This window comes from Harpia harpyja, chromosome 1, assembly GCF_026419915.1.
Source record: "Harpia harpyja isolate bHarHar1 chromosome 1, bHarHar1 primary haplotype, whole genome shotgun sequence".
NCBI classification, from domain to species: domain Eukaryota; kingdom Metazoa; phylum Chordata; class Aves; order Accipitriformes; family Accipitridae; genus Harpia; species Harpia harpyja.
The window spans coordinates 27,836,120-27,861,281 of NC_068940.1; the positions used below are offsets into that span (position 1 = coordinate 27,836,120).

A 25,162-nucleotide genomic window follows, 5' to 3' on the forward strand; every position below is an offset into this window, starting at 1 on the left:
GGCGCAGCAAAATTCAGTGACTGGAAAATTAAATTAAGGGGAAAAATGCAGCCTTGAATTAACTTGCACTTTGTTAGCTTTGAGGATTACTAAATAGTGGAACAGCTGATGCGGGGAGGTGATAGACTCATCAGTGCTAGACATCTTTAAAAAAAAAAAGAGCGGGAAAGACAGAGTGCTCTTGCTAAAAGATGCGCTGTAATCCAGCTGCTGGAGGGGACTGCACGTTGGAGGTGAATAGCCTGTTGGGATAGCAAGCAGGGCGGTTCTGGCCATTGCTGGGATCTGTTAATTTTGTGATTTCTTTTTCACAGTTCATGTGCTGTGAGGACAACAGTCGTACATGTTTTGTCCTCAGTCTAAAACACATATGATTTAAACAGTTGCCTAGAGGAATCATGAAGAAATTACTTCCCCTGCTGTACACAGGACCAGACAGTTTGCTCGCTTTTGCTGTCTTCTGATCCAGAAACCAGTCGAGGCTGAAACTCCAATGCCGGGAAGGTCGATCCAGTCCTCTGTGCTCTAAAAGGATCCTCTTCCACAGGTGGTCCCCAAGTATGACTCACGTGGTCACCACTGTAGTGGTCACCAGGTCTTACGGTGGGCAGGGACTTGGCACAGCCTTGAGGAGTGAACAGGAGTAGTCCAGCAGAAGTCTTTGGGCTAAAAGCGCTTTCTGGCCTGAAGTACCACAGAACTACGAAACCTGGCCTCAGAATGCGAGAGTCTCAAATGTGGCACTGGGTTCTCCAGTGCCTTGCTGTGTTACTTGGGCAGCGCTTTCTGGGGAATAATTTTTTTTCTGACTCTAATAGATGGAAAAATTAGAAAAGCTTTCAGACAAAGAAGCTTCTTCTAGATCTGAAATAGCAACAGAGCCTTTAAACCAAAATACAGGTTGAGAGCAATTGCTCTCAGTCTAATTGGATGTGTTAATAAGTTGGACCATCTGAGAGAAGAGGTAGTGGACTGAGGAAAGTGTGAGATAAAAAGGTTGTTACCACCATGGGAAAGAGAGGAGCAGGTAATCTGTTGCTTGTTGGAACTTGGTGGTATCAGCTGGGGTAGGGGTTATGGAAGAAGGAGGTCGTACTGCGTCATGAAATCATTATTTCTATTGTGTTTTATTTCTATTGTGTTCATGTTAAAAAACATTTTAACATGAACACAATAGAAATAATGATTTATCACACAGTTTTTGGACTTACAAACTTTAGTAGACTCCTTTTCAGAAGGTACCCTCCCGGAGTATGTCTCTAAGGCGTCAGAGATTGAGAGATCTTTTAAAAATTGTCCCGCTGATGCCTATTTCTTTTTGCCTTTAATAATTTGTTAGTGTCAATTCATTCTGATATTTAATGGTTGTTTAATTTCATCCATATAGTTTACAAGGCACTTGCATCAGATGTAGCGTATTGTGCTCAGGGAAATGAATTGGCAGGACCTGCAGATCTTGATGATACTCATCAGAAGACATATTTTGTGGAGCTTGAGAATATTGGCCGTTCTGCATTTGTTTCTTAGGTGTGGTCTGTTTCCTCTGGTGCATATCAGTCCACAGGGAATTTGCTTCTGATGATAGGTTTAGCAATGCTGGAGCTATGGGTAACATGCACCTCAGGGAGCCAGATTCCGTAATAGAAAACATTTTTTGTCCGTTGTCCCCATGTAATACATAAGCAATATACAAAATGGACAGTGGTTCGCTTATTCATATGCCATAGATTTTACCAAGGAATTATTTTCTGGTTTGTGTCTTGTACCTGCAGTTTATCAGAATTCCTCTTAATTAAAAGCTTTAACGTATTTAGCTACACCTTATTTGGGTCTAGTCATTTATAAAGATGTGCTTTATCATGGTACTTATAGTGTTCAGCTTACTGTTTTTATGGATGTAATAGACCTAATTTGTACGGGTATATTGTTGCTTTTAGCAGTGTGATACTGTGCTTGCCTAGAAGCAGAAAAAAACCACTTTTGGTTTGAGATTAGAATTAAAAGTTTATTGACGATCACTGCTATTGGAAATGCTGGAGAAAATATCAAAGGCTTTTTTTATTAGCTGTCTTTTTGTCTGTTTTGAGGGTTTGTGGGGGTTTTTTAAGTCATATTTAATGATTATATTCACTGTGACCTTTTCTTCCAGGAATATCAGCCTTGTAACACCAACACATGTCCAGAGTTAAAAAAGACAACCCCTTGGACACCTTGGACCCCAGTCAATATTTCAGACAACGGTGGCCACTACGAACAACGTTTCCGATACACCTGCAAAGCGCGGTTGCCTGACCCAAATCTGCTAGAGGTGGGAAGGCAAAGGATTGAAATGCGTTACTGTTCCAGCGATGGCACCAGTGGGTGCTCGACAGATGGTAAGCAAAGCTCGAGTGGCTGCACGACGCCTCCTGCTAGCCAGGTGTCTGCAGTTCCCTTTTCCACACAGAGTGGAAGTTTTTGCTTGCTGGTGTTTTGCGTAACAGAACTGGTAATGAAAATGAGGACATAGCGATCACAACGGGGAATCTAGCTTGTATTTCTTCTGGACGTGGCTTCATCATTCAGACTAATCGAGTGTCTTTTACCACTGATTATGAGATTTGCCAGGTTATTTTAACGTTCTTTACAATAACCTGTGAGCCGTGACATGGCAGCCCAGTTCTTGGAGGATTCTGTCACCTCCTTGTATTCTCTTGGGTTTTTACTGGGGGAGAGTTTGTGCAACATTAATGTATTTGATAAATATTTAGCTAGAATATGTAGTATTGATGCTGAGAAGAACTTTTTGCTCAGTAATTCTAAATTAGGAACTCTAAGATTCATGCAAGTATTTAACTAAATAAGGAGTTTATGAACTGGATAATTTCTATTGTAGAAGTTTATGTTATGCTATTGCTAGAAATTTAAAGTTCTGTTTATTTCTGAGATGGAAAACTGAACTCCTTCAAAATCTTTTCAACTTTAGATGACTTTAAATTGGAATTATTTTATTCCAGAACTTTGTTCTTTCCCTATCAGTAATATATAGTTTTGAATAAATGTTACGTGTACATATATGAAAAATAAAACCTAGGAGAACTTCTGACAGTCGCTCTAATTTTATTAATACATTTCATTAATTATCCAGTTTTAATGATATATCAGTGTTTCTTTTTAAGTATTATATTTTAGTTATATAATCTAAGGAAATACTGTTTTTTAATTTTTGTATTTAAATATTTATAAGCCTGCTTTCTACTTACATTGCCTTTTGTATCTTCACAATACCCAGGTGAGCTGAAAACATGTATAACTGAAGGCATTTGGCTTATCTAAGGCCACAAAGAGAGAATGAGTCCTTGGGCTTTCTAATTCTCAGTATTTTTTTCAGACAGACCAACTATTGCGAAAATCAGTGTTAAGCAGTTCCTGCCTGTATTGGGTTTGCGTGGCAAGGTTTGGGGAGCTGGGGGGTGCTGCAGGGGTGGCTTCTGTGAGAAGATGCTAGAGGCTTCCCCCATGTCCTTCATCTTGTGCAAAACCTTTATTGGTTCACTTGACATCTCTGCCCCTTTGGAGGAGGGCAGGATGTTAGTAATATTTAAAGAAATACATAGTAGTGAACTGCGTGAAATAATAAAACAAAGCCCGTGGTGCTCCAGATCGGAGTTTCACACTCTGTCATTCCCATTTCAGGTCATCTACAGTCTCCAATGTTTATTGTTTAGGTCTGGATAGCAAGGCAGATTTTGGCATGGAGCAACTCTTGTAACAAGCGTTTCTGCTATTCTCCTGTTTTCATCCAAATTAAGTTTCAAACTAGCATTTAGCAAAGATTTTGCTCTGCTGGGACTGGTGTATGACCTACCTTTCTCGTCCTAAATAAGACTTTTAGGTGGCGGTGCTGCTTTTTGCTGTCTTCCAGCACTTAGATGTTCATGATACCTTTTAAAATTTCATGACTTTAAATGAAAAAGAGGATATTTTTCCCACCAGATAGTACAGAATTAGGAGAGTTATCACAACAACTAGAAGTAGATCTACAGAAGAATCTAGGTATATTCTTGTCTGACAGCTGAGATGACAGCACTTAAGAACGGAGTATACGGCAGCCAATGCACTCCTTAGAGAGCAGGGTAGTGGGACAAACCAGTGCAAGAGCCGGTCTGTCCTAGATCACACTGCTGCAAGAAAATTAAGCATGGAGACACCTTTCTCAGCTCTGAAGTCATGATCATAAGTCCTCTCCTGGAGTTGGATGCATAAGCTGGCTCTTTCTTACAGAATATAGTCGGAAGTAGCAGTGCCTACGTTTTGTTAAATAAGGCGTTCGGGCAGAGCGCAAGAGGCAAGGGTGTGGGTCCAGGCACATTCTTTGCCTGATTAGCTTGAAGATTTTTCTTTCACTTCTGAACATCAGATTCCTGAGTTTCCTGGTGTTGTAGCTCATTTGTTGCATCTTGCTGAAGCTGCTGCTTTGCTTCATTTGGAAATAATTAATCATTGGACCCATGTATGGGAGTGACCCTGTTGCATAGCAATTGAGATGTTCATCTGGGAGAAGGATTTTTGCTGACTAAGCCCAAAACTACTGAATATTTAAATACTTTATATTGAGTAGTCAACAGGGCAGAAACTATTATACATCTGTCCATTCTTCCTATGAGTGCCCTCAGAGCTTTGGCATTAATTCATGCTCATTCTTTGACTCTTTTTGGCCAGTGAGTTTTTAATTATCCTGTAATGCAAGATCAAACCCAATCAGTCTTCCAAGTGGCTACATTAATCAATATGCTTCTGGTGAAAAGAGTTACTGTTATGTCTCCTTTACCCACATTTTATTCTGAGCCTGTTTGCTTAGGCATTTTCTGGTTATGGATGTCAGAACAGGGTGGAGTGGAACGTTTCGGTGGGGAGGGCTCTGCCTTGATTTGCTGATGAGATGCAACTTATTGACTGCCTCTAAACTGCAGGATTCAGGAGCATTTCCCTGCTCCCAGGTTTGGATTTGGGTCCACACACCACCCCTCTACTGGTCCTTGATTTCATGGGAAGAAAATAAGTGAATGAGAGTCATGTAGTGTAGCTGTAGCTTTTCAAACAGAAGACTCTCATGAGAATGGGAAACCGTGAATTTTGGCAGACACCTTCACAATTTCTGGCTAGATAGCAAGGAAACATCAGAACTTATTTCCACCTGACCAGAGCCTGGATACTGTGAAACATTCTTTTCATTATCTCTGTGTTGAACTGTAGCAATTTGCTGGCTTTTATAGAAAGATTAATACTGGTACAGCATGCTTGGCGTACCTCATTACCAAAGATGTGTTCTGCAAAGATCAGTTCTCTGTTCTTTGCAGAAGAGAGCTATTTGTTAGAAATTTTCTCATTGCCTATAATCTCCCACTGTGCAGCTATAGTCATGCCATGTTAAACAGAATCATGTTTCACTGTCAGACGCTAGCAAAGCAAACTTTCTTTGCAGTCTGAGCTTAGAGGTAGAACTTCTTGCCAGAAACCCACTAGGCTCCTCCTGAGTGTGGTAAGATTTCTATCTCAATCAACCAAGCAGGAGCATTTGCACGCTGTATTCGTGCTTTCCTGATTTGAAGTTTGATTAAGAGGAAAGAAAAGTACATTTTGTTCTCTGCCTCTAGGTTTTCATATAGTGCTCAGACAGGAAAGATACAGCTATTTCAAATACACACTTAGAGAGATTGTATACATTGTTGCACATCTTAATGCAAATGTCTGTACAGTCCAGCATTAAAGTCTAGAAATTACATCACCATAGGCTTTAATGTGTGCTTATGAAACAAAACATATTAAATATCTACATTAAACATACTAACTGACTCTCTGTAGGAGTATCTGATATATAAGCACTATGAATTGTTCTGAAAACGTAAGTGTTTAATCCAGGGATAAAAATTTCACAAGGTATGAAGTTACCTGATTTTTCCAGTTTGCATTTCTCTCACCTAACTCTAGACTCCATTGTAGTCTGCAAAGACAGCGAGCACCCCTGAGGAACGAGGCATCCCTCTAAAGATAAGCATCTGATAGAATGGGCACAAATCACCCTCTGGAGGTACCGCTCTTTTTCCATGGGGTATACAAAGGAAACAGCAATGATGAGCTTAGGCAAGACACTTGAATTTGACGTGGCTAAAGTTAGACGAGGTTAGCTCCCAAAATACCTTCAGAAAACAATTAAACAATGACAACCCTTCCAATTTCAGTCAGACAGTCTGAAAGAGTCTTTTATTTGCCTGAAAATATTTGCCTATAAAATCTGAACAAAAGTCACAAATTCCTTAAAGCAGAAAAAGGCACCTGGAAACCTGAACTTAGATTCCCAGTTGTCACTCCTTCTCTATGACAAACTTAAAACAGTAGTTATTTTTGAAGGCAGGATGTAGTTTTGTCTGAAATACTGTTTTAGTGGCCATGATATCTTGTGAAGAGATGGATTAATCCTAGTGTTACTCACTAGGAATTTAGTACAGAATAAAACAGGTGCTGATAATTAGTAATGTCCTGTAGTCGGAAGGGGTACATGTTGAGATGTCCTCTCTTATACTGTCTTATTGAAGCTAAACTGTGGTATTCTGAGGTAAGAACAAAATGAATTGCGGAAATTAGAACTGAATTCGATGACAAATTCAAGTTTGATTGACAAACAACAACTCTTCAGTGGAACTTTGGGATTAAATATTTGAACACAAGAAATAAAATTCTTGTGGTAACATAACATCCTCCGTCTGCATATTGTTTGGGCTTTTTAAAATATGTTATCTTTGCATTGCATTAATGTTTGTCATTGCATTTTACCATTTAAATTTTACTAAGTTTTGAAGGTTATAAGGTTTTTATAAGTCATAGGTAAATAGGCCTGACGGTATGTAAGTTTTATGCTTCAATGATATTGTCAAATACTTGCAGAATACCTTCAGAAAGTGACAACACTGAACCAATCTTTGCTTATCTTTGTTATCTCCTGCACTTTAAACAGTGTTTCATGCTGTCATTTAGAAATGATTCAGGATACTTGAATTTTGGCTCCAGATCTTCTTTCTCAAAGTCATGAACCTAGACTGCTTGGATAATTGAATTTTCTCTCTTAGGTTTGAACAGGAGGACATAAGGCATAAATCAGTCAAGTAATGTAATTTATCGGGTGTCACTGCTCCTTCTCTCTTATTTAGAGCTGTATTCCTTAGCTACAGGCTAGACTAGAAAATTATTACAAATATATGTGCTTTATTAGAGCCTCTCCTTTAAGACAAATTAATTGAACTCGGCTGGCAATGTTGCAGTCTTCAAGAAGAATCAGGCCAATCAAAGTTTCATTACAGGCTTTTGCAAAGGCAGATTTTTAATCCTGTACTAGTCAGGGCAGGTGACTTCCATGTTAACATGTCTCTGAACAGGATTAATTTCTTGTGGAGTTATAAGACTATTCCAATTCAACCCAAAAGTTATAAAAAATACTTAGAAATTATAAAATCTTGGTTTAGTTCAGAATTATGTAACTTAATTAGACTTTTTTTTTTTCTGTTATACCTGCTTGCTAAGTATAATGGAATAAGTAAGCCAGTCAGCGAAAGTCAGCTGGCGTATATCGCTAGTGACTTTCCTGCAGCTGGACTCTGTATAACTCATCAGAACCCTCTGGGCCCGGTTGTTCAGCCAGTTTTCAGTCCATCCCACTCTCCACTTCTCTAGCCCATGCTTTGTTGACTTCTCTATCAGAAGGTTACAGGAGACAGTGTCAAAACCCTCACTAAAGTTGGGATAAGTAACATCTACTGTTCTCCCCTCATCCATCAACCTAGTCACCTCATTGTAGATGGCTGTAAGGTTGTTCAAGGAATGTATACTATACTGTATTTCCAGAATGTAAACTGATCTTGTTATTTTTAATGTCATTAGTGTCATAATGTTAATTTTTTAATGTGCAGTTTCTGCTTGAAGAGAAAATTCTAAGAGCCCCTCTATGAACACTCTATGAATTACTGTAAAACTGTGAAAAGACTGCTCCTTGTAATAAATTTTTTAATGCTTTGGAAAGAAGAAAACACAGGGGAACACTTGCTGCAGACCAAACTCCACACTGAAAAGATTCTTTAGAATATTCTTCTGTTTCAGAGCCAAAGTACATCAGAGCTTTCCCTTAGAAGATTCCTCTTCTCACTCCCCAGTTTAAATCACAAGAAATCTAATATGATAATGGCAAATAAGGTCACACATTTTCCTTAGGACCGAAAAAGCTACATCTGTCCTGCAAAAATGTCATCAGAACATCCTAGTATTGGTATGAAGTGTTGCAAACTGCAGTGTTTTACGAAGAACATGACTGGCAATCTGGTCCAATTAATAATTTTTCCATTGTTTGCATTGTTGTTCATTTAATAACTAAAATAAACTTAATTTGAAATTCTGGTATAAGAAAATACTATTATTTTGGACTCGCAGCTCACTGCGTGCATGAGCTGGGCATTTCCATGACCAAAGTGATACAAAATTAGGAAAAAAGGCTCTTAGTGAGCTGGAAAGTGGACCCGTATTCAGAATTCCCATACTGTTTCTCTGTACTTGCTCCCTTTTTGGATTTGAATGTATGTCACGTTTCTTGAAATGCTGCTTTTAATATCTGTGTAATAGAATCTGGCTCAGCAGGAGAGAAATTGTTACCGTCTATAATCAGTGAAAGGTTTTACCCATTTTTAGTCATTTTTATATTGCTGTTCTGCTGTTTTCTTATTAATTTCAGCAGTTTCTTATTACAAGTATTTCTGTGTCACTGCAGCATCATTCCAATTTTGCCGGTTGTTATCAAGTGTTGAACAAAAATATACAAAGCCTCATCTACTTTGGGATGATTGCCAACGTGCTTCTCAGGGCAGAACTTCAGCAGTATTCCTAATGCCATAACCACGGGTAGAAATAGGGCATCATTGTTTCCATACTGGGCACCGTGAATGAGGGGCTCCTCCATACCGGTTGTCCAGAGTACTGGTCCTGCTCAGGCCAGGACTCCTGTTGGGCAGTCTCTTCCCAGTATTACCTGTAGCTGTTCCCAGTATGCGATTCAGTGCATCTTCTGCTTCTTTAGCTCCATCTGATACTCCCACAGTGCCTGTGCTCCTGGGTAGGGCATAAAACAATTTCTAAAGGATAAAAGTTTGCGCTGCAGTCTCAGCTGCGAACAACCCCCTGCATTTCTCCACTGCTGATACCGTTCACCTGTACTTACATTAGCAGTGCTGAAGCTCTAGCATCGGCAGGCAGCCACATCCTCTGCTGTTTGATGTACCATTCTCAGGACCTTCCCTCGTCACAACCACTTAAATAAGCTCTTGTAATAGAAGCAGCAGTTTGTGGCCCATCGATCGTAGAGTTTCCAGTGATGCTAGCACTGGGGAAGGTGAACTGCTTTGGCAACAGTAGGAGATCCCAATAGTGTTGCTGGAGGTGGTTAGTAGTGATGCTTTGAGGTAATGCTACAGCTCAAGAGTGAGTTCGGTGATGTGCTGAGTACAGTTGAGGGAGTCTTTTTCCATGCAGGAGCAAGCCTGAAAGTGACAAAGAGACTCAGATTAACCGCAGATTATTAGAGCTTCACCTGGGACTACATCCAGGCGTATTGGTTGTATGCTGTGAACAAGATGCTGTGTGTTGCCCTTTCACTGAGAAATAGTGGACTTCACTCTGCATCGCTGGTTTCTCTCGTGCCTTTTTTTGGTACTAAACTCACTTAGAAAAGACGCTTTCCACTTGCCAGATGGTTACTTTAACTAGGAAGTATTCTATCGTGTGTGTCTCCAAAAGGCTGACTTCCATAGCTTGTATGTGGTTTAGAACGCTTCAACTCAGTGGAAAATAAACTGTTTTTTAAAGTGGCAAAACACTGCTCTTCAGAAAAGGGCAGTCTCACTAGACTTTGTGGAATTATTGCTGTACACGGTCTAAAGCCTGACTACGGTTAGGATAAGCACAGTGCCTTGCTTCCTAGGACACCCGAGAGCCTCCGGGCACAGCGAGCACTAGCGGAGGCAGGCTGGCTGGCTCAGGTGAGCAGAGCCCTGCCGTAGGACTGAGGGAGCTGGCGCGGTGAGGGGGCACAGGCACCACAGTCCTCTCCTCTGTGCCACCGTTTCCTCTAAAACAGAGGCAATAGTACCTATGTAATGTATCTGGAGATTTTCTGATAATTCCTGTGCAAGAGAGAGAGAGGTTTTATCGTCCTTAGGTGGAGTGAATTGACTTTAGTTCAGTCAGCGCAGCCGTAAAGCTTTAACTAAAGAGTCGGATCCGTCTTTGCTGTAGTTCTGTGCAAGTGATTATGAAATTTCTATTATGGAAGAGATTCTTGAGATGAAACTAGGGTTTGGATTGTGAGACTAAAGGACAAGGCCCTCCTGGCCATATCGCTATTAGAAGCCTAGGAGTAAATTTGAAGAGGAAAAGCTTGGTTTGGAGTGAGATACTGTTTTAATTCAGTAACGGTTTTTTTCAATCCTTATTTTATTAGGGTTGTCCGGGGATTTCTTGCGTTCTGGACGATACTCTGCTCATACCATCAATGGTGCCTGGTCACCCTGGTCTCCGTGGTCTCAGTGCAGTCGTGACTGCAGCAGAGGTATACGGAATCGCAAACGGGTCTGCAGCAATCCTGAGCCCAAGTACGGGGGACTGCCTTGCCTCGGCCCGTCTCTAGAGTACCAGGAATGCAACATTTTGCCTTGTCCAGGTAAGAGGCAAATGAAATGAGAGAAGTATGTGAAAATAAAATAACTCATCTTCAAGGCTATATCTTGCAATAGTTGGTTTGTTTTGTCTTTTTTTTGGTTGGTGGGTTTGGGGTTTGGTTTGGTTTTTGAATAAACTACAGCTCAAATTTACCTTTATAATATAAGTGGATTTGGGTAAGATTCCCGTGTGATGTCAATCATTTTATCACCAACAGTATTAATAGCTATGTCTTTTTTCAGTTGTGAGACTTTGACTGTAAAAATATAATTTTAATAAGTAAACTTATAAGAGGGAAAAGTCAAAAGAAATCTGGCAAGACATCAGAAACTAGGCCTAGTCTTTATTTAAACTCAAAACACCATTTTCATCACAGTGATTGCTGGCATTAAATCTGTGCTAGCTTTTGTGTGTAGAGCCTCCAGCAAACAAGGTTCAGAAGTGATCACCAAACTAGATGGTAACTCAAGTAGGCCATAAAGATTGTTCTTGGAATCTTGAGCTTCTCCCTCATTGAAAGTTGTTTTATGATTCTATGAAAAGGATTACAAATAGAATATAGGTCTTCAAGAAACTAGTTTGGGTTATAAATCATTGTTGTATCTTAGACATTTGGGGAAAAAGAAAATCTTGGTTTGTCACCTCTCGCCCCTCATAAAACAGTCATCCAAATTCAAAGGCTTTTGACCTTTGCAGAGGCTTTGTGGAAAAAAGAAAGGGGAAAGATATAGGAGAACACATGAAGAAAAGAAAGTGCAATTGGAGTAGGAGGAAAGAATTCAAGGTAAGAAACAATAGAGAGGAAGAAGAAGAATGAATGAGAGACTCGGTTCTTTCCAGTATTAACAAGTAAATTTAGAAATAAGCTTTCATACATCTTTAATTGTATTAATTATGTATAACAGTGCTGCATATTTTATTGTTGAAGACTTGGAGCTTTTGGCATTTATTCAAGTGTGGATCTGAAGGATTACTATGGCAATATCCATATTACATATGTATATTACTATAGTAAAACATACATCTGTGTGTGTATCTATCTATGTCTATATATATCTATATGGTTACAAGTTAAAACTGTGTATATTAATGCATTAGGTCAAAGATTTAGGAGACCGTTGTACTAACATGTGCCAGCCTCCCCAGGGATGCACGCAGTAGGTGAAGCAAGCTAGAATGCAGCAGCACCTCTTCAGTTCCTTCTTCTCTTCCAAAGGGCATCCCTCCATGAGACACTGCCTCGGCTTCCTTTGAAGCAGGCGAGCGGTGTGGTGCTAGCTAACAGCTCTGCTCACAAGCTTTCAGATATCTGATTGTATGACCACAGTGTAGTAACTGAAGTACCTTCTTTAAATGGGCCCAGATGATCTACGAAACGGGGCCAGGTTTGTTGTTCATCCCTTGCTGTTGATTCTTAAATTAAGAGCTGTCTTGAATTTTGTTGGAGTTTTTCAAAGTTAAAATAAGTTAAAGGTTTTCAGAAGTGGTATTTTTAATTAGCTCTGCAGCTCATACGCTGTTAGGTTTTTTTTGAAGGAAGTTCTTACAACCAGCAAAACACATAGGTATGCAGATGTAAGTTTGATGCAGAGGCCCTTGTTGTTTATGAGATAGCCAATACCCCAAACTAAAATACACAAAGTTGTAAGGCAGAACTTGAAATTGTGCTTTATATAAAAATTATTCCCTCTTCTGCTGTCTCTGAATTTGAAGAGAGATATTTTTAAAGATCACTTGGTTTAAAGTGTGGTGGGCCTTTCTGAAGCAAGAAGGGGTGTCCTAATGTATCTAATAACTTTCTTCAGAGACAAGTTTCATTTTTCTTTTTAGTGCAAAGCAAATTTGAATAAAGATGTAGAGCTTGAATGAAGTATTTAGATGTATGATAGCCTGCAAGGAATCACAAAGTTCCTCAGCTACAGAACTACTGTTTGCCAGTAATTAAGAAGAAATGTAAGGGGCTAAAGTCAGTTCCCAGATAAATCTGAAGGGAAAACGTTGCAAGCAGTACAAGTAATTGATTATTTTTTTTTCTTTAAGACATGGGAGAGTAAAAAATGATTGCAGAATAAGGCTTATCCATAAATTAGACCTGATTATAAATTTGTAGAAAGGGAATAAACTTTTATTAGGGAAGCATACTAAGGAAAGTCGCAGAAAGTTAAATTGGTGGGTAAACACAAACATCTATTAGGTTGGCATTCATGAGACCTCATCAGGAAAAGGGAGACGTAAATAATACAGGGGTGAAGAGCCTTAGCTCCAGGCCCATGCGTGCAAACCTGGCAGACCCCACAGCAGGGGCACAAAGGAGAGCAGCCAGTAAAATGGTTGGAGCAATTTTCAGCCTCCTTGTTAACCACTCTGTGAGGGACTGGATTTCATTTCCTGGGTGCTTATCTTTAGGACAGCTATATAAACTCATTCTTACCCTCTGCATAGTTCATTCTTGCCCAGGTAAATAAGTGAGGTGCAGACAGAAAGGCTGAGGAACGTGAGATTTTGTTCTGACCTCGACCCAAAAGTAATGGCCATAGTACCACAAATAAAAATGCATCAAAGAAGCATCTGATGCTTTCTAAGATTTACCTGAGCTCCCTCGGGGGGAGGACAGCTTCACCTGCTCCCTGCTGGCACCGAGCCATTTAGTTACAGTCCAGTCCAGTCATCAGCCTTTCAGAAATATTCTGAGGAGGAGGAAGGGGTGAGATGACAGCCAAAAACCTTCCTGCTAGTGCAGACTCCAGTTCTGCTTTGCTCCCTGTTCTGCTAATTGCAGGCGAGATCGACCCCTTACGATGTAAGCTGCTGAGAAAGATTAGCGATAGAGAAATATACTGAGCGTGCTTAAGTCATGCTGAAAGTCAAGAGGACTTTATGCTTCTGAATCAGTTAATCTGGGCTCGGTGTCATCCTGCAAGATACTAATTGCTCTGAAGGACTGACACAGTGAAAAAGCCTATGGAGCAATCACCGAGTGTGCAAGGCTCTCTTGTCTGGTTAAGCGTCTTGCAGCATTCCTTTAAATATACTTATCAATATATTAATAGCTAGTAATTTATGGTTAAATGTGCTGCAGGATCCCAGAACTTTAAAAAAATACTGAAGCCATCTGGAACGTGCCTTCAGCAGCTGCTATTAAATCTTTCTTGAGCCTTCAGGGGAGAGAGAAACAGTGACATTTTTCCCACAGCTTGTAGCAAAGTAAATGGTCCACTGACGTGAGGATTGATAGCAGTCACTGGGCAGATTACTTTTTGTTCATAGTATTTGAAGGCTGAATATATAATAGTAAATTGAACAGTGCCAGAAAATTGCCAGAAATTGCACCCAGGCCCAGGAATATGATTTGTCTGTATTGTACAAGTTTTAGACTGATCCCTGGTACAATTTTGCCTTCGACTAACTAGCACTCTCCCAAATAATCTGCAGAAGTAGTTTGGGAGCCAGTGTAGGGTAAGGCCTGTTCCCAATACTCAGTTTCCCTGTGGCCAAATGGCTGTGAGGGGCAGGAGAATTTGCACTGTTGTCTTGCACTAGCAAATGATGCTTTGGCCTCGTGCCTCAGCTCCTTTTTATGGCTCAGAGGTGTGGTGAATAGAGTTGAGCTGGCAAGCACTGAGCAGCCTCAATAACTATGGAAAGGATCTGTGAATGCTCATGGACATTTCTGTTTTCTTTGAGATACTAATATGGGGTCAATATGAAAAGAAAGGAATCTGTAATCAGACATATTAGGGGTTTGTTTTCCTTGGGGGCTTGTGAGATATTTACATTGCGAAGAGAAATGGATGGTGAAAGGAAGCATTGTTTGAATGGTAAATTCTGCAAATTTACAAAAATTACAGGAATTTACTAAACGATTTGTTTGCCTGAAAATAGTAATAACCAAACATAAGGAATTCTGTCCTAGTTCACAATATGACACAGCTCTTATTACTGTAGGAAAACAAAACTTTTTCTTCATTTTTGTTTTGTTTTGTTTCTTTTTGCCCTTTTATTCTTTTGCACAGAGGGACACTTGGCTGATGTGCCTTAATTAGGAGTTTAAAGCATGGCTACATGAGCACCATTGCGTAGCATGAGCTACAGGAGTTCCTGTTCCCTCTTCTCCTCCAAGCATAGTGGTGGATCAGAGGGAAAGGACAGCTGCCGTCTCTTAGATTTGAAATCCTGATACTTCATGACAATATTTTGGGATTTTACTGGTTTCAAATTTGTATTATAGCAGTTTAGTTTGGTTTCATTACAACATTTTAGCTGAGAAGAACTGAATAAATTCATATATCGCTAAATGTGCTAATAACAATAAAGAGTTTCAGATATACAAAACTCCCTGAAAGACTGTTTAAGTTATTTATGCATCCTCTAAAGCCAGTTATTGTTTGTGGTTTTTTTCTTCGTTATTGCTTTTTTTTTTTCCTCCTTTTTTTTTTTTTTTTCCTTGCAGTCATACTTGGCCACAAGGAAACAGGGATACATTTAAAGGAACAGAGAAAATTTATCCTGCAGTAATTTCCTAATCAGGGGGTAAAACTTACTCCGATCCAATCAAGCTTGTCTCTGAGGCTGCTGAAGCCCATCTCTCCACGTGCACTGATCTCACTAGGCTGCTTCTGTAGCCAGCGAGGAGAGGGCTGAACTGCCCTTTGGAAGCAACTGTTGCTTTTCTAAGTTAAGAGTTTCAGTTACAGGCTTAAACCCGGGTTGATCCTTAGATTTTGTTGTTGTACTTTCCTTAGAAGCATGCATTTGCCTTCTGCGTTTCTGCACTGCACTATGTTGACTGTTTCATCCAGCATTGCTTTTATGAATAAAAGGTACCTATAGCATCACAGCAACAAGAGTTTGCCTTTGCAAACTATGGTGTAAAAATTGCTCTTTCCCGCACTGAAACATGCAGCAATACCCCACAGGATTAGGAAAAAGCAGTAGACTAAGTGATGTGGGGCCGCACCTCAAGTACTGTGTTCAGTTTTGGGACCCTCACTACAGGAAAGACATTGAGCTGCTTGAGCGTGTCCAGAGAAGGGCAACCAAGTTGGTGAGGGGCCTTGAGCACAAGTCTTATGAGGAGCGGCTGAAGGATCTGGGGTTGTTCAGTCTAGAAAAGAGGAGGCTGAGGGGAGACCTTATCACTCTCTACAACTACCTGAAAGGGGGTTGTAGTGAGGTGGGTGTTGGTCTCTTCTGTCAGGTGGCTGGAGATAGGACAAGAGGAAATGGCCTCAAGTTGAGGCAAGGGAGATTTAGGTTAGATATTAGGAAAAATGTTTTACTGAGAGGGTTGTCAAACATTGGAATGGGCTGCCCAGGGAAGTGGTTGATTCACCATCCCTGGAGGTATTCAAAAAGCAAGTGGACAGGGTACTCCAGGGCATGGTTTAGGGTGCATGGTTAATGGTTGGACTCGATGATCTTGAAGGTCTTTTCCAACCGAAATGATTCTATGATTCTATGATTCTATGTGGAATGGGATGATCCCCAGGTGCCTGGAAGGGAGCAGTACTCTCCTGGGGCTGTAGGCTGCCCAGCACCCAGTGCCCCTGGGTTTAACTTTTACTCAGCCACTGGGAACCACACCGCCTGCGTTTCTGCGGGTGGAAAAGACTGCTGCCCCTCTATTTGTGCTCTTTCTTGCACGTACAAAAGACTGACCTCTCAGCATTTTTATTCTCTTTTGCTACATTTTCAAAAAGATGAACGTGAAAAGTTATAAACCTAAAGGCATACACCAAAAAACATGAAGATTTTGTTGTTGTTGTTGTTGTTGTTTAAATTTGAAATGAGACCGGACAGTATGTGAAAGAGCCTGCAATCCCATCTGAGTTCTCATGAAAGCAGGTGAGGTCAGCGTGTCTGCCCACGCTTCCTTCCACTTCCTTGTAAAACCCAAAGTGCATAGCAGGGTATCCAGTTTACTTAATTGTCTCTCGGAAAGTCTCCAGTAGTGTGGATGTTTTGTCATGTCCCCAGGAGATCCTGTTTCTGTACACTGTTTCTCCCCAGTACATCCTCTTCCCTATGGCTTTTTTTTGTCATTATAGTGAAGAAATATTTATTAACCACAACAGCCAGTAGGCAAAAAGTTGTTTGCTTTGCTATAAAGGAAAGCGCATTGTTTGAGAGCACCCTGCTAGCTGATGGATGCCTTCTTCCAAAAGGGACCAACCTCAGTAATTGTCAGAAAACGTAAAGACTCTTCGTAGCTTTCACTGTGGAACTGCTTTAACGACTTCCTTTTGTCCAACAGCTCTACAAAACTGTTACGTAAAGAAACTGTAGTGACTGGAACTTTCCTTGCAGCTGTGTATTTTTCCTCCTATAAGAAGCAGAAATAACATAAAGGACTCCATGACAAAAGGAAAAAAAAAAATAACCCAGATGGTGCTGTGTGGCTAAGCAACTTTAAAGAAAGATGAAAGAAACCACAGAGCTCTCTTTAGGTCTTGTGAAAACTCAAGCAGTAAATACCCATTCCTTTGATCTTATTTAACCATGATGATGCTTTATCATCCTCTGTTGCTGAGAAGGAAGAGTTCTGGGGACAAAGAAAAGAGGTAGTTATGATAGTCTTTGAAAGGCCTAGAGATTTAGGATGGCAGCCTGTCAGTAAATAGTCGCTAAGAAAAAGTTATAATTACACTGTCCAGCTCAGCCATGATCGAATCTAACATTGTCTATTCTATTACGTCTGTCCTTTCCCATCTTCCTCAGACCCACTTCTCCCTTTACATCCAAAGCCTTATAGTACAGCCGTGATCACTGCAGTTGTGGCACACGGTGACATTCCTGGATGTCACATCGGTCTCTGTGTTCTCGGCCATCTATAGATAGATGGCAGATGGTAGTTTCAAATGCATGCGCATTTGTAATTCTCATTCTGGTCCATTGAAAAATAAGTAGAAAGTGTTGGGGGTCACTGTCTCCATTCCAGTGAACAAGCCCCGGGTAACGTTTGCAGACAATTTATCTCTTGTCTAGGCAATCTCAAGCTGTCATTCTGTTTCATGGAGGTTCACAACACTGCAGCAGGAATGCCTCTGATTATTCATTTGAGCTAGTCAAGGATGGTTTTAAATTAAAAAAAAAAAAAAGAAAAAAAGGGAATATCTGGAAAGGTAAAGCCTTAATATCACATGAAATAAATAGCTTAGGTAACAGCTTCTGCTTCTACTTGACATAATTTTTTTTTTTTTCTTTAAAAAAGGCAAGTTCTGAATAAAAGATACCATGTCCTGAAATTGTTATAAAATTGCATAGTATATTCCACCTGCACTGAAGACAAATGACGTGTGGCTTTCTTAGCTATGAGCTTGCATAATACTACATTAAAAGAGTCATCTCAGGCAAAAAGACATATTTGTTTTCCAGTGACTATATGAATAAGAGAACAAGTCAAGCACTCTACTGAGATGCAGTATTTATTTATGATAGGTGGTATAAAACTCTCTCATACATCTGTATAGCTAGATGATTTGGCTGATAAATATATCCTGGAAAAAATGTAGCGATCATTGAATTCCTTAATAATGGAAATAATTTATTTAAATGACATACTAGGAATACAGTACCAGATTCCACGAATCCTGCCTGTCCAATCAGGGTGTTCAGAGGCCAGATACATTACTTGCAAAAGTTTTCACAACTATTGTTCTTAGCAAGGAAGTGCCAACTCCATGCTTTCCTGATTCATAGTGTAATGTTGCGAACGATACAGGGAATAAAATGTTATATATTCAACAACTTCACTTACAGGATTAGTGTAATAGCCTTAGGTATGCACTAGTGAATTACCTGTTTGATTAGCAGTTGAGAACCTGAGGGAATGCTGTATCTGAAATTACGTTCAAAAAATGGACGTATAGGTTTTAATGTCAAAATAATCACATCCTTCTAGCTCATTTTCTCAGTGTTGCAGCTTTTACATAGAAATAATTCTACTCAACTCACCAAGTGCATTTGTGGTATACAATGCTACCAAAACAAAAAGAGGGGTTTTTTTAGTGTTTTACATCTCCATCTAAGAGAGAATTTAAATGCAAGTACTGCAGATATTTTCAATGTAAGTTAATTTTTTTCAGATTTGGAACCTCTTCTTTTTTGGTAGGAGATAATTATGGAATAGCATTTCAATAAACCAGTGGAAACTCGTTTACTCCTTGAAAGGCTGTTTGATTAATTGAACAGAAAGGATCAAAAGGACTCATTGTGAAATGTTAGATGAATGTTTTGGAGACTTCAGTGACAATCAATTGTTTCAATAAACCATGAAGTAACATCTTACAAGAAATGTCTTAAATGAGCACACTGTTAAAATTGTGTAGAGAATATGTGTGCTTACCTAGTATTTTTAAAAGTAGGCAATAATGAGTTTCTATCTTGTGTGGTAAAATGCTCACTGCTGCTGTGAGTGATGGGAGAAAAAAAAGGCAAAACTTCTGCTCAGTTTAGGGCCCTGTCGTAAACCAAAACTTTACTGGCACGTTGCCTTTATTATACTTAGGGTCTCATCTATTAGTGTCAGTTGAATTACACACTATTTCTTTTAATCAGTTGCAGACATGGTAAATCATTTCCTTGCTTAAGTATTAAGAAAGCAAGTGATAACACTTTAAATAGAGGTTTGAAAAGAAATTAATTTTTGGTAGGATATGAGAATTTTGAAAGTTTAGGGGTTTGTTGCTTTTTTTCCCCCCAAAAAAACCTGGAAGAGAAATGAACAAAACACTGAGATTCTTTGCAGAGGGAATGCTGTCCCTGGGAGAAGTACATCTGACTTCGTCATGTGGCTGCAGATAGGAAGCCTTTGGCAGATGGGCTGCAATATGGCCATAAATGCCAGAAATACATCCTGGAGCAGGAGCTTTAAGAACGGAGGCTGCAAAGGAGCCAGTCCAGTGCAGGTAGTAAGGTGAACTTTCATTAGACGCCTCTCTGGTAGCCATGTGTCAAAAATCATCTGACAAATGGGTCTCCCGTGAAATCCAGCGTACCTTTCAGAGGAACCTTGTGAAAACTTGGACTGGAGAACAGTTTGACATACTTGAATTAGTAAATACTAATGGGGGAAAAAAAAAAATAAATTTATTCTTCAACAACCTGTGTTTGAAACTTTAAGTGGCAACTGCTTTTGGTCATTCGTCTGTTGCTTTTTTGAACTACTGCCATTGTTCTGCTGTTGGCATCTGTGCCAGAGCTGCATGAAGGTTGTAACATTATATTGGCCCATCAAACCTTACAACTGTGTTAGATCAACTGAAATGGGTTGTAGAGTTAAGGCAATCTTACCTGGGTTGCGAAACAAAATCTGGATTCCTCCGCCTCTCTGTTGATATTATTGGGCTAAGTTTTATTTTATGAATAAAAAATTGCTTTGAGCATACAATACTTCTGCTAAACAAACTTTGGTATTTTATTTCCTCACAGGTGAGAAAAGAAAAGGAAAAGAAAAAGAAAAGAGTTTTTGGCCTTAAGACATTATGGTACCCACTGAAAGTGTCTTACATGGATGAGTAACTTTGTTAGGCTTCCCAGTACACCAAGGGCTTTTAAAACATACAAATTAGATTGCATTGTGGTAAGATTAAATTTGTGGGGCCTATGTTCAGTGGCACCTAAAAACGTCCAATAATTTCAGTAGGCTGTGAATTAGATCCACAGAATATGAGAAAGATGGGTTGGATTATGTCATGTAACACATTAACTTGTAACAATATGACATTTTGTGTCTTTTCAGTGGATGGAGGCTGGTCTTGTTGGTCATCTTGGTCAAAGTGCTCGGCCACTTGTGGAGGAGGGCATTACATGAGAACCCGCTCCTGCACAAACCCAGCACCAGCCTACGGAGGAGATATCTGCCTCGGACTGCACACTGAAGAAGCACTCTGCAACACACAGCCCTGTCCAGGTATGGCCCATTGGCCCATGCAGCTTTGTTGTTTACGTGCCACAGAGCAAGGCGTTCACAGTTAGGCAACATAATGCTCCTTGATCTATTATGTAGGAGCAAATCATTTCTCTCCCTTATTAAGCGCACACTCAGCTCTTACGTGCTACAATCACAGTAAATCAAGTAATAGCAGGATATAGCCTACAGGACACCACGTCCTCCCTCCCCCTTTAAAAATTAAAATTTAAGTTACCAGGTTCTGGGTCTGGACAAACTAAAATTGTACAATATTTGAAGTGGAGCATGCAAACAACCTGGAAGATTTTTAATAACAGTATCACAAAGAAGTGCATTTGTTATAACGCTAAACATTCACAGCAGGCAAATTGCTGAGGTTAATATTCAATGTGTATTATCACAAGGTCCTTCAAGTAGATAATGTTTGCCCTGTTTTCATATAAAACACGGAGCAAACTTTAATGCTCTTTGTAAAATACCTTCTTCAACTTCGGACGTTAAGGAGCAGAGACTTCATCTTTTTGAATGACTGTGGAGTACTTAGTAAATGAAATGTCTCAGCACTCTTCCTAGCTGTATGATATTAGGGATCATGCCTTTTTCTGTAACTTTGACTCTGCCTTTTGACCCACGTTAAAGGAAAACTCATTTTCTTCGTGAAATTTAAGTGAGAAGTAGAGAGTAAAACCACATAAAACCAGATAAAATCATTAGTGAGAAGCCAGTGGGAGGATTTGTTTTCTTATACTGCTGATTAATGGATTACAGGCAGCAGCAAAAGGAAATAAGCAGCACTGATGACACCCTGTATTACTTGCTTCACTTAGAGCTCCTAGACTTCATAGCGAAAGTTTTCTGCTCATATGATGAGGCTGTGCATGTGAAGGCACAAGCCCCATGAGTTTGAATTTATGGATCCTATTACCTGTGCTGAACTACAATTTAAGTTAATTTCCTTTTCTAGGCACTGCATGTCTTGCAGCAGAATAGAAGTACCTCCTTTGTCAAAATTAAAGCAGATGCAACAATCTGTATTGTGTTTTTAAAAAAACCCCAAACATAGAAATCAGTTGATGATTTGATTTTTGAAGACAAATAGTGTACATTTGTACGTAGAAGTTACATAGCTGCCTTGGGATCCTTAAGGCATCTTTAAAAGGTCAGAACTGGCGTGTTCATTGTGCTAGTATTGTAGCTATTTCTCTTGTTGCGCATTTATTTTCTACCACCATTTTTCTAGAAATGCCAGTTTGCAAACATTTCTAAATAATCTCTTCATCTTATTTTAACCTCCTTGTTACCCAAATTTTGGAGTAGATGGGGGGTGGAGGAGGAGGTCAGTTTCATTTTGGTTCAAGAAACTGAAAACCTTTATAAAGCAATAGAATTTCAGAGGGTGAAGTGTATTCCTCACATTCTGTGATGTTTTATTAGTATTTCAATCTCAGTGAAAATTTGCCATAGGTTTTTCAGACAACGCCATCATCACCTAGCTGTAAGAATGGCCCCTGCCTCATGTTTACGATGTCGATTTCAAAACTTTTTTTTTACTGCTCTTATTTCACATTGGGCTGAGGCAAAAATATCTGCAGTGCTACACATGTTAAGCTTGGACAGAATCCTGCAGCCCTGCAGAGGCATTTTCTTGTGGTGAGCATCATGCGGCCGGTGGTTCTTCCTTGTGCGGAACTGGAAGTACCACGGGTGACATTCGCTGCTTCAGTGACATGTTTAATATAGGAAGAGAATAGGAGTGACACTTGGAATGTAAGAACAACCAACCAACACAGAAATATGTATGCAAAAATGGAAACTATTTATAATGTTTCTTAAGTTGTGAAAAGAGCAAAGATTTCTTAGCATTTGGAATAGTGCTTTTTTTTTGGCCAAAAAAAACTAGCAGGAAACTAAGATTTCTGGAATCCTGATACTAAGGATTTCTTGAGGATGTGGAGGGTTAATGGCAAATCCAACTGAAAGTATGCAAGTATGCACTTAAAGTAACAGACTTGTGTCTGCAAAATACATCAGTTTTTCTCATCTTTCATTTTAACAGCTATATCACTGTGTTTGTGGTTTTTCTTTTAATTTATCCAAATGCAACTGCATTAATGTGAATGGAAGTGCTGCACTATTGATCAGCAGTGGTTTATAGGCTGCTTGTCAGTAAGTGTAATCGGTTGCAACGGTGTCTGTAATGTACTGAATAAACCAGTATTTTATACCTAAAGTATTTACTGCTGCTGTAAGAGGGGAAAATATATTCTGTCCTTGAATTGCTAACTCACACATGCAAATAATGGATAAAGCAGTTGAGCATTTAGAAAGGATGGTGTAGTTCTGCATGAAAGAAATTTATAATCCTACAGACTGGTGGCCTGATCTTTCTGAGGTGCCTTCTTCACCAAGGGATCTTTCAGGAACTGCTTGGACTTAACCTGGCTTCAAAGGCCAGCCAAGACTCTGTAGGAAGAAGACATGACATTTGAGTAAGCCTTGCCGTGTTAGAGGAGAAAAGCAGTTCCAGATTAAACACCTCTCCAGTACGCCCTCTCTTCTCCATTCTCGTGACTTTTGCAAAGAACTGAGGAGCAAGTTGAGAGGAGCCTGCCTGAGGTGCAAGAGAGCCTCAGGTGCTTTGAAGACAAAGAAATCAAAGGGATGAGCCAGGATAACTGAGTCTGTGGAAGTGCATGCAAAAGCCATGGGTTCAGCTTCTCTGTGACAGCAGAGATAGCGGCTCCACAAAGGGCAGGACTGCCAGTTTGAAACGATGCATCTGTCGGTCTTGGGTGCCTTGCGTCTGTGTGACTCTCGGAGCTCCCAACAGTGGCACTCCTCAAAACACAGGTTTGGTACCAGGATCCACTGTTGCAGGGATGTCCATCCCTCTCACGCTTGCACCGATGTCCTCTCTCTCCTCTCCCGTGATTCTGTGTGCCAGATGGAGCTGATCAGCACGGCACCAGACCCACCGACTGCCCGGGCCGTAGAGCCTGGGCTGCGCCGTGGGACCCCAGACGGGTGGGAGATGCCCTGTGTTCCGTATGTGGGAAGCTCCCAACGCACATGGTGTCTTTTATAGGACCCCCAAAGGGGCAGGCTGAAATGATAGCCTTGCCCAGTCACGGGTATGTGACCTAGTGTCATCCACGCGTACTCTGAGGTTCCTATTTTATCACGGGATGTAGCCCCTTCAGCAAGGAACCTGGTGGGCCAAAAGCACAGCGGACGAGATGGGGCTGCAGAGCGCACCAGCCAACAAGCTGCATTTAGGGTGCTCGCGAGCGGTTTGGCTACTGCTGCGTATATCCCAATTATACCAGCATCGGGCAAGAGGATTGGCTCTGGCTTAAGCGTGTTCTCTGCCACCGATGAGAACTGGGCCAAGATCTGTAACGAGCAGCATTCCTTTAAACTTGAATGAGCAGGGCCTTATTGTTACTAAATACTTAAGTAAGGATCCGTGTACTTAGTTTACTTAGGTGCAGCAGCTAACACTGGCGGTGACGCCAGCAGCTCCTGGATGTGCCACACTATATAAGCAGGAAGAAGGCTGTCCATTTGCTTGACTCCCACCTCAGCTCTCCTACCCCCTGAATTAGGATTCAACCACTTTATGTCATCTGCCTCCATGCTCCTACCACCCACTCTGGAAATGAGGCCCTCCCAGGACCTCTCCTAGGAAACAGAAGAGCCGAAGGACAAAGCTGAGGATTCTTGCTCCTCACGATGACAAGATCCTACTGTTTGACATCAGCTGCTTGTGTCGAGGTATTTGCCCTGTCGTTCAATATCCAGGTTCTTACCTGAGCTGCTGAGTAAATCTATTTTACGAACAACTCCACAAGTGGCAGTGTGCATCCGGACTACAGACCGCTAGGACTGATGGCTGCTGCCTCTAACCAGCTCTCTCCTGCTGTCTTGAAACGGTCCCAGGACCACTGCTTGAGATCTTCTGTTATGCTAAAGTTACGTCAGTCTCCTCCATCCATCTCTTTTTACTGTGCTACTGGTTAGGAAGTGCATGTCCAACACCGTCATGGAAAGAATCTATGGCTTGACTTTTTTCAAGACTGCAATCTCAAGTATTCCTGCCAGAATCTGTTAAATTTTAGATGGCTGAGAGTTTTAATATTTTCCTCTATGGCCAAGGGGAAAGGAATGAGTAAATGTGAACCCTGTATGCTGGATTTATACAATGTATTGAAAAGGGCCCAAAACAGTGTAAGACTTTCCTGACTTTCCACCAGATTCACAAAAAGTATACAAAAGCTTCATTAATTTTCCAAATTATTCACAAATTTTAATGTTCTTCGATCTAACTTGAAACAAAATCGGGTTAATAGATACTTTTTTGTTTGAAGCAAAATGGAATTTCTAAATTGGCTTCATATTGGTATAAAATCAATTAGAATTTTGAAGTAGAAACAAACTTGGTTTGGGAAAGTAGGACTGTTCGTTCCATATCAAAGCCATAGAACCTATCTCTGTGGGAAAGCTGAGAGAAGAAAGTTT

General features: G+C 40.4%; 1 protein-coding gene across 1 annotated transcript in view; it reads left to right on the forward strand.

Moving 5' to 3' along the window:
* SEMA5A (semaphorin 5A) overlaps nt 1-25,162 on the forward strand; it is a 345,161-nt gene that overhangs the window by 306,801 nt on the left and 13,198 nt on the right. The window contains exons 17-19 of the mRNA XM_052781946.1: nt 2,150-2,375; nt 10,517-10,735; nt 20,474-20,644. Of these exons, the coding sequence (XP_052637906.1) occupies nt 2,150-2,375; nt 10,517-10,735; nt 20,474-20,644 (616 nt within the window). The remainder of the gene's footprint in view (nt 1-2,149; nt 2,376-10,516; nt 10,736-20,473; nt 20,645-25,162) is intronic.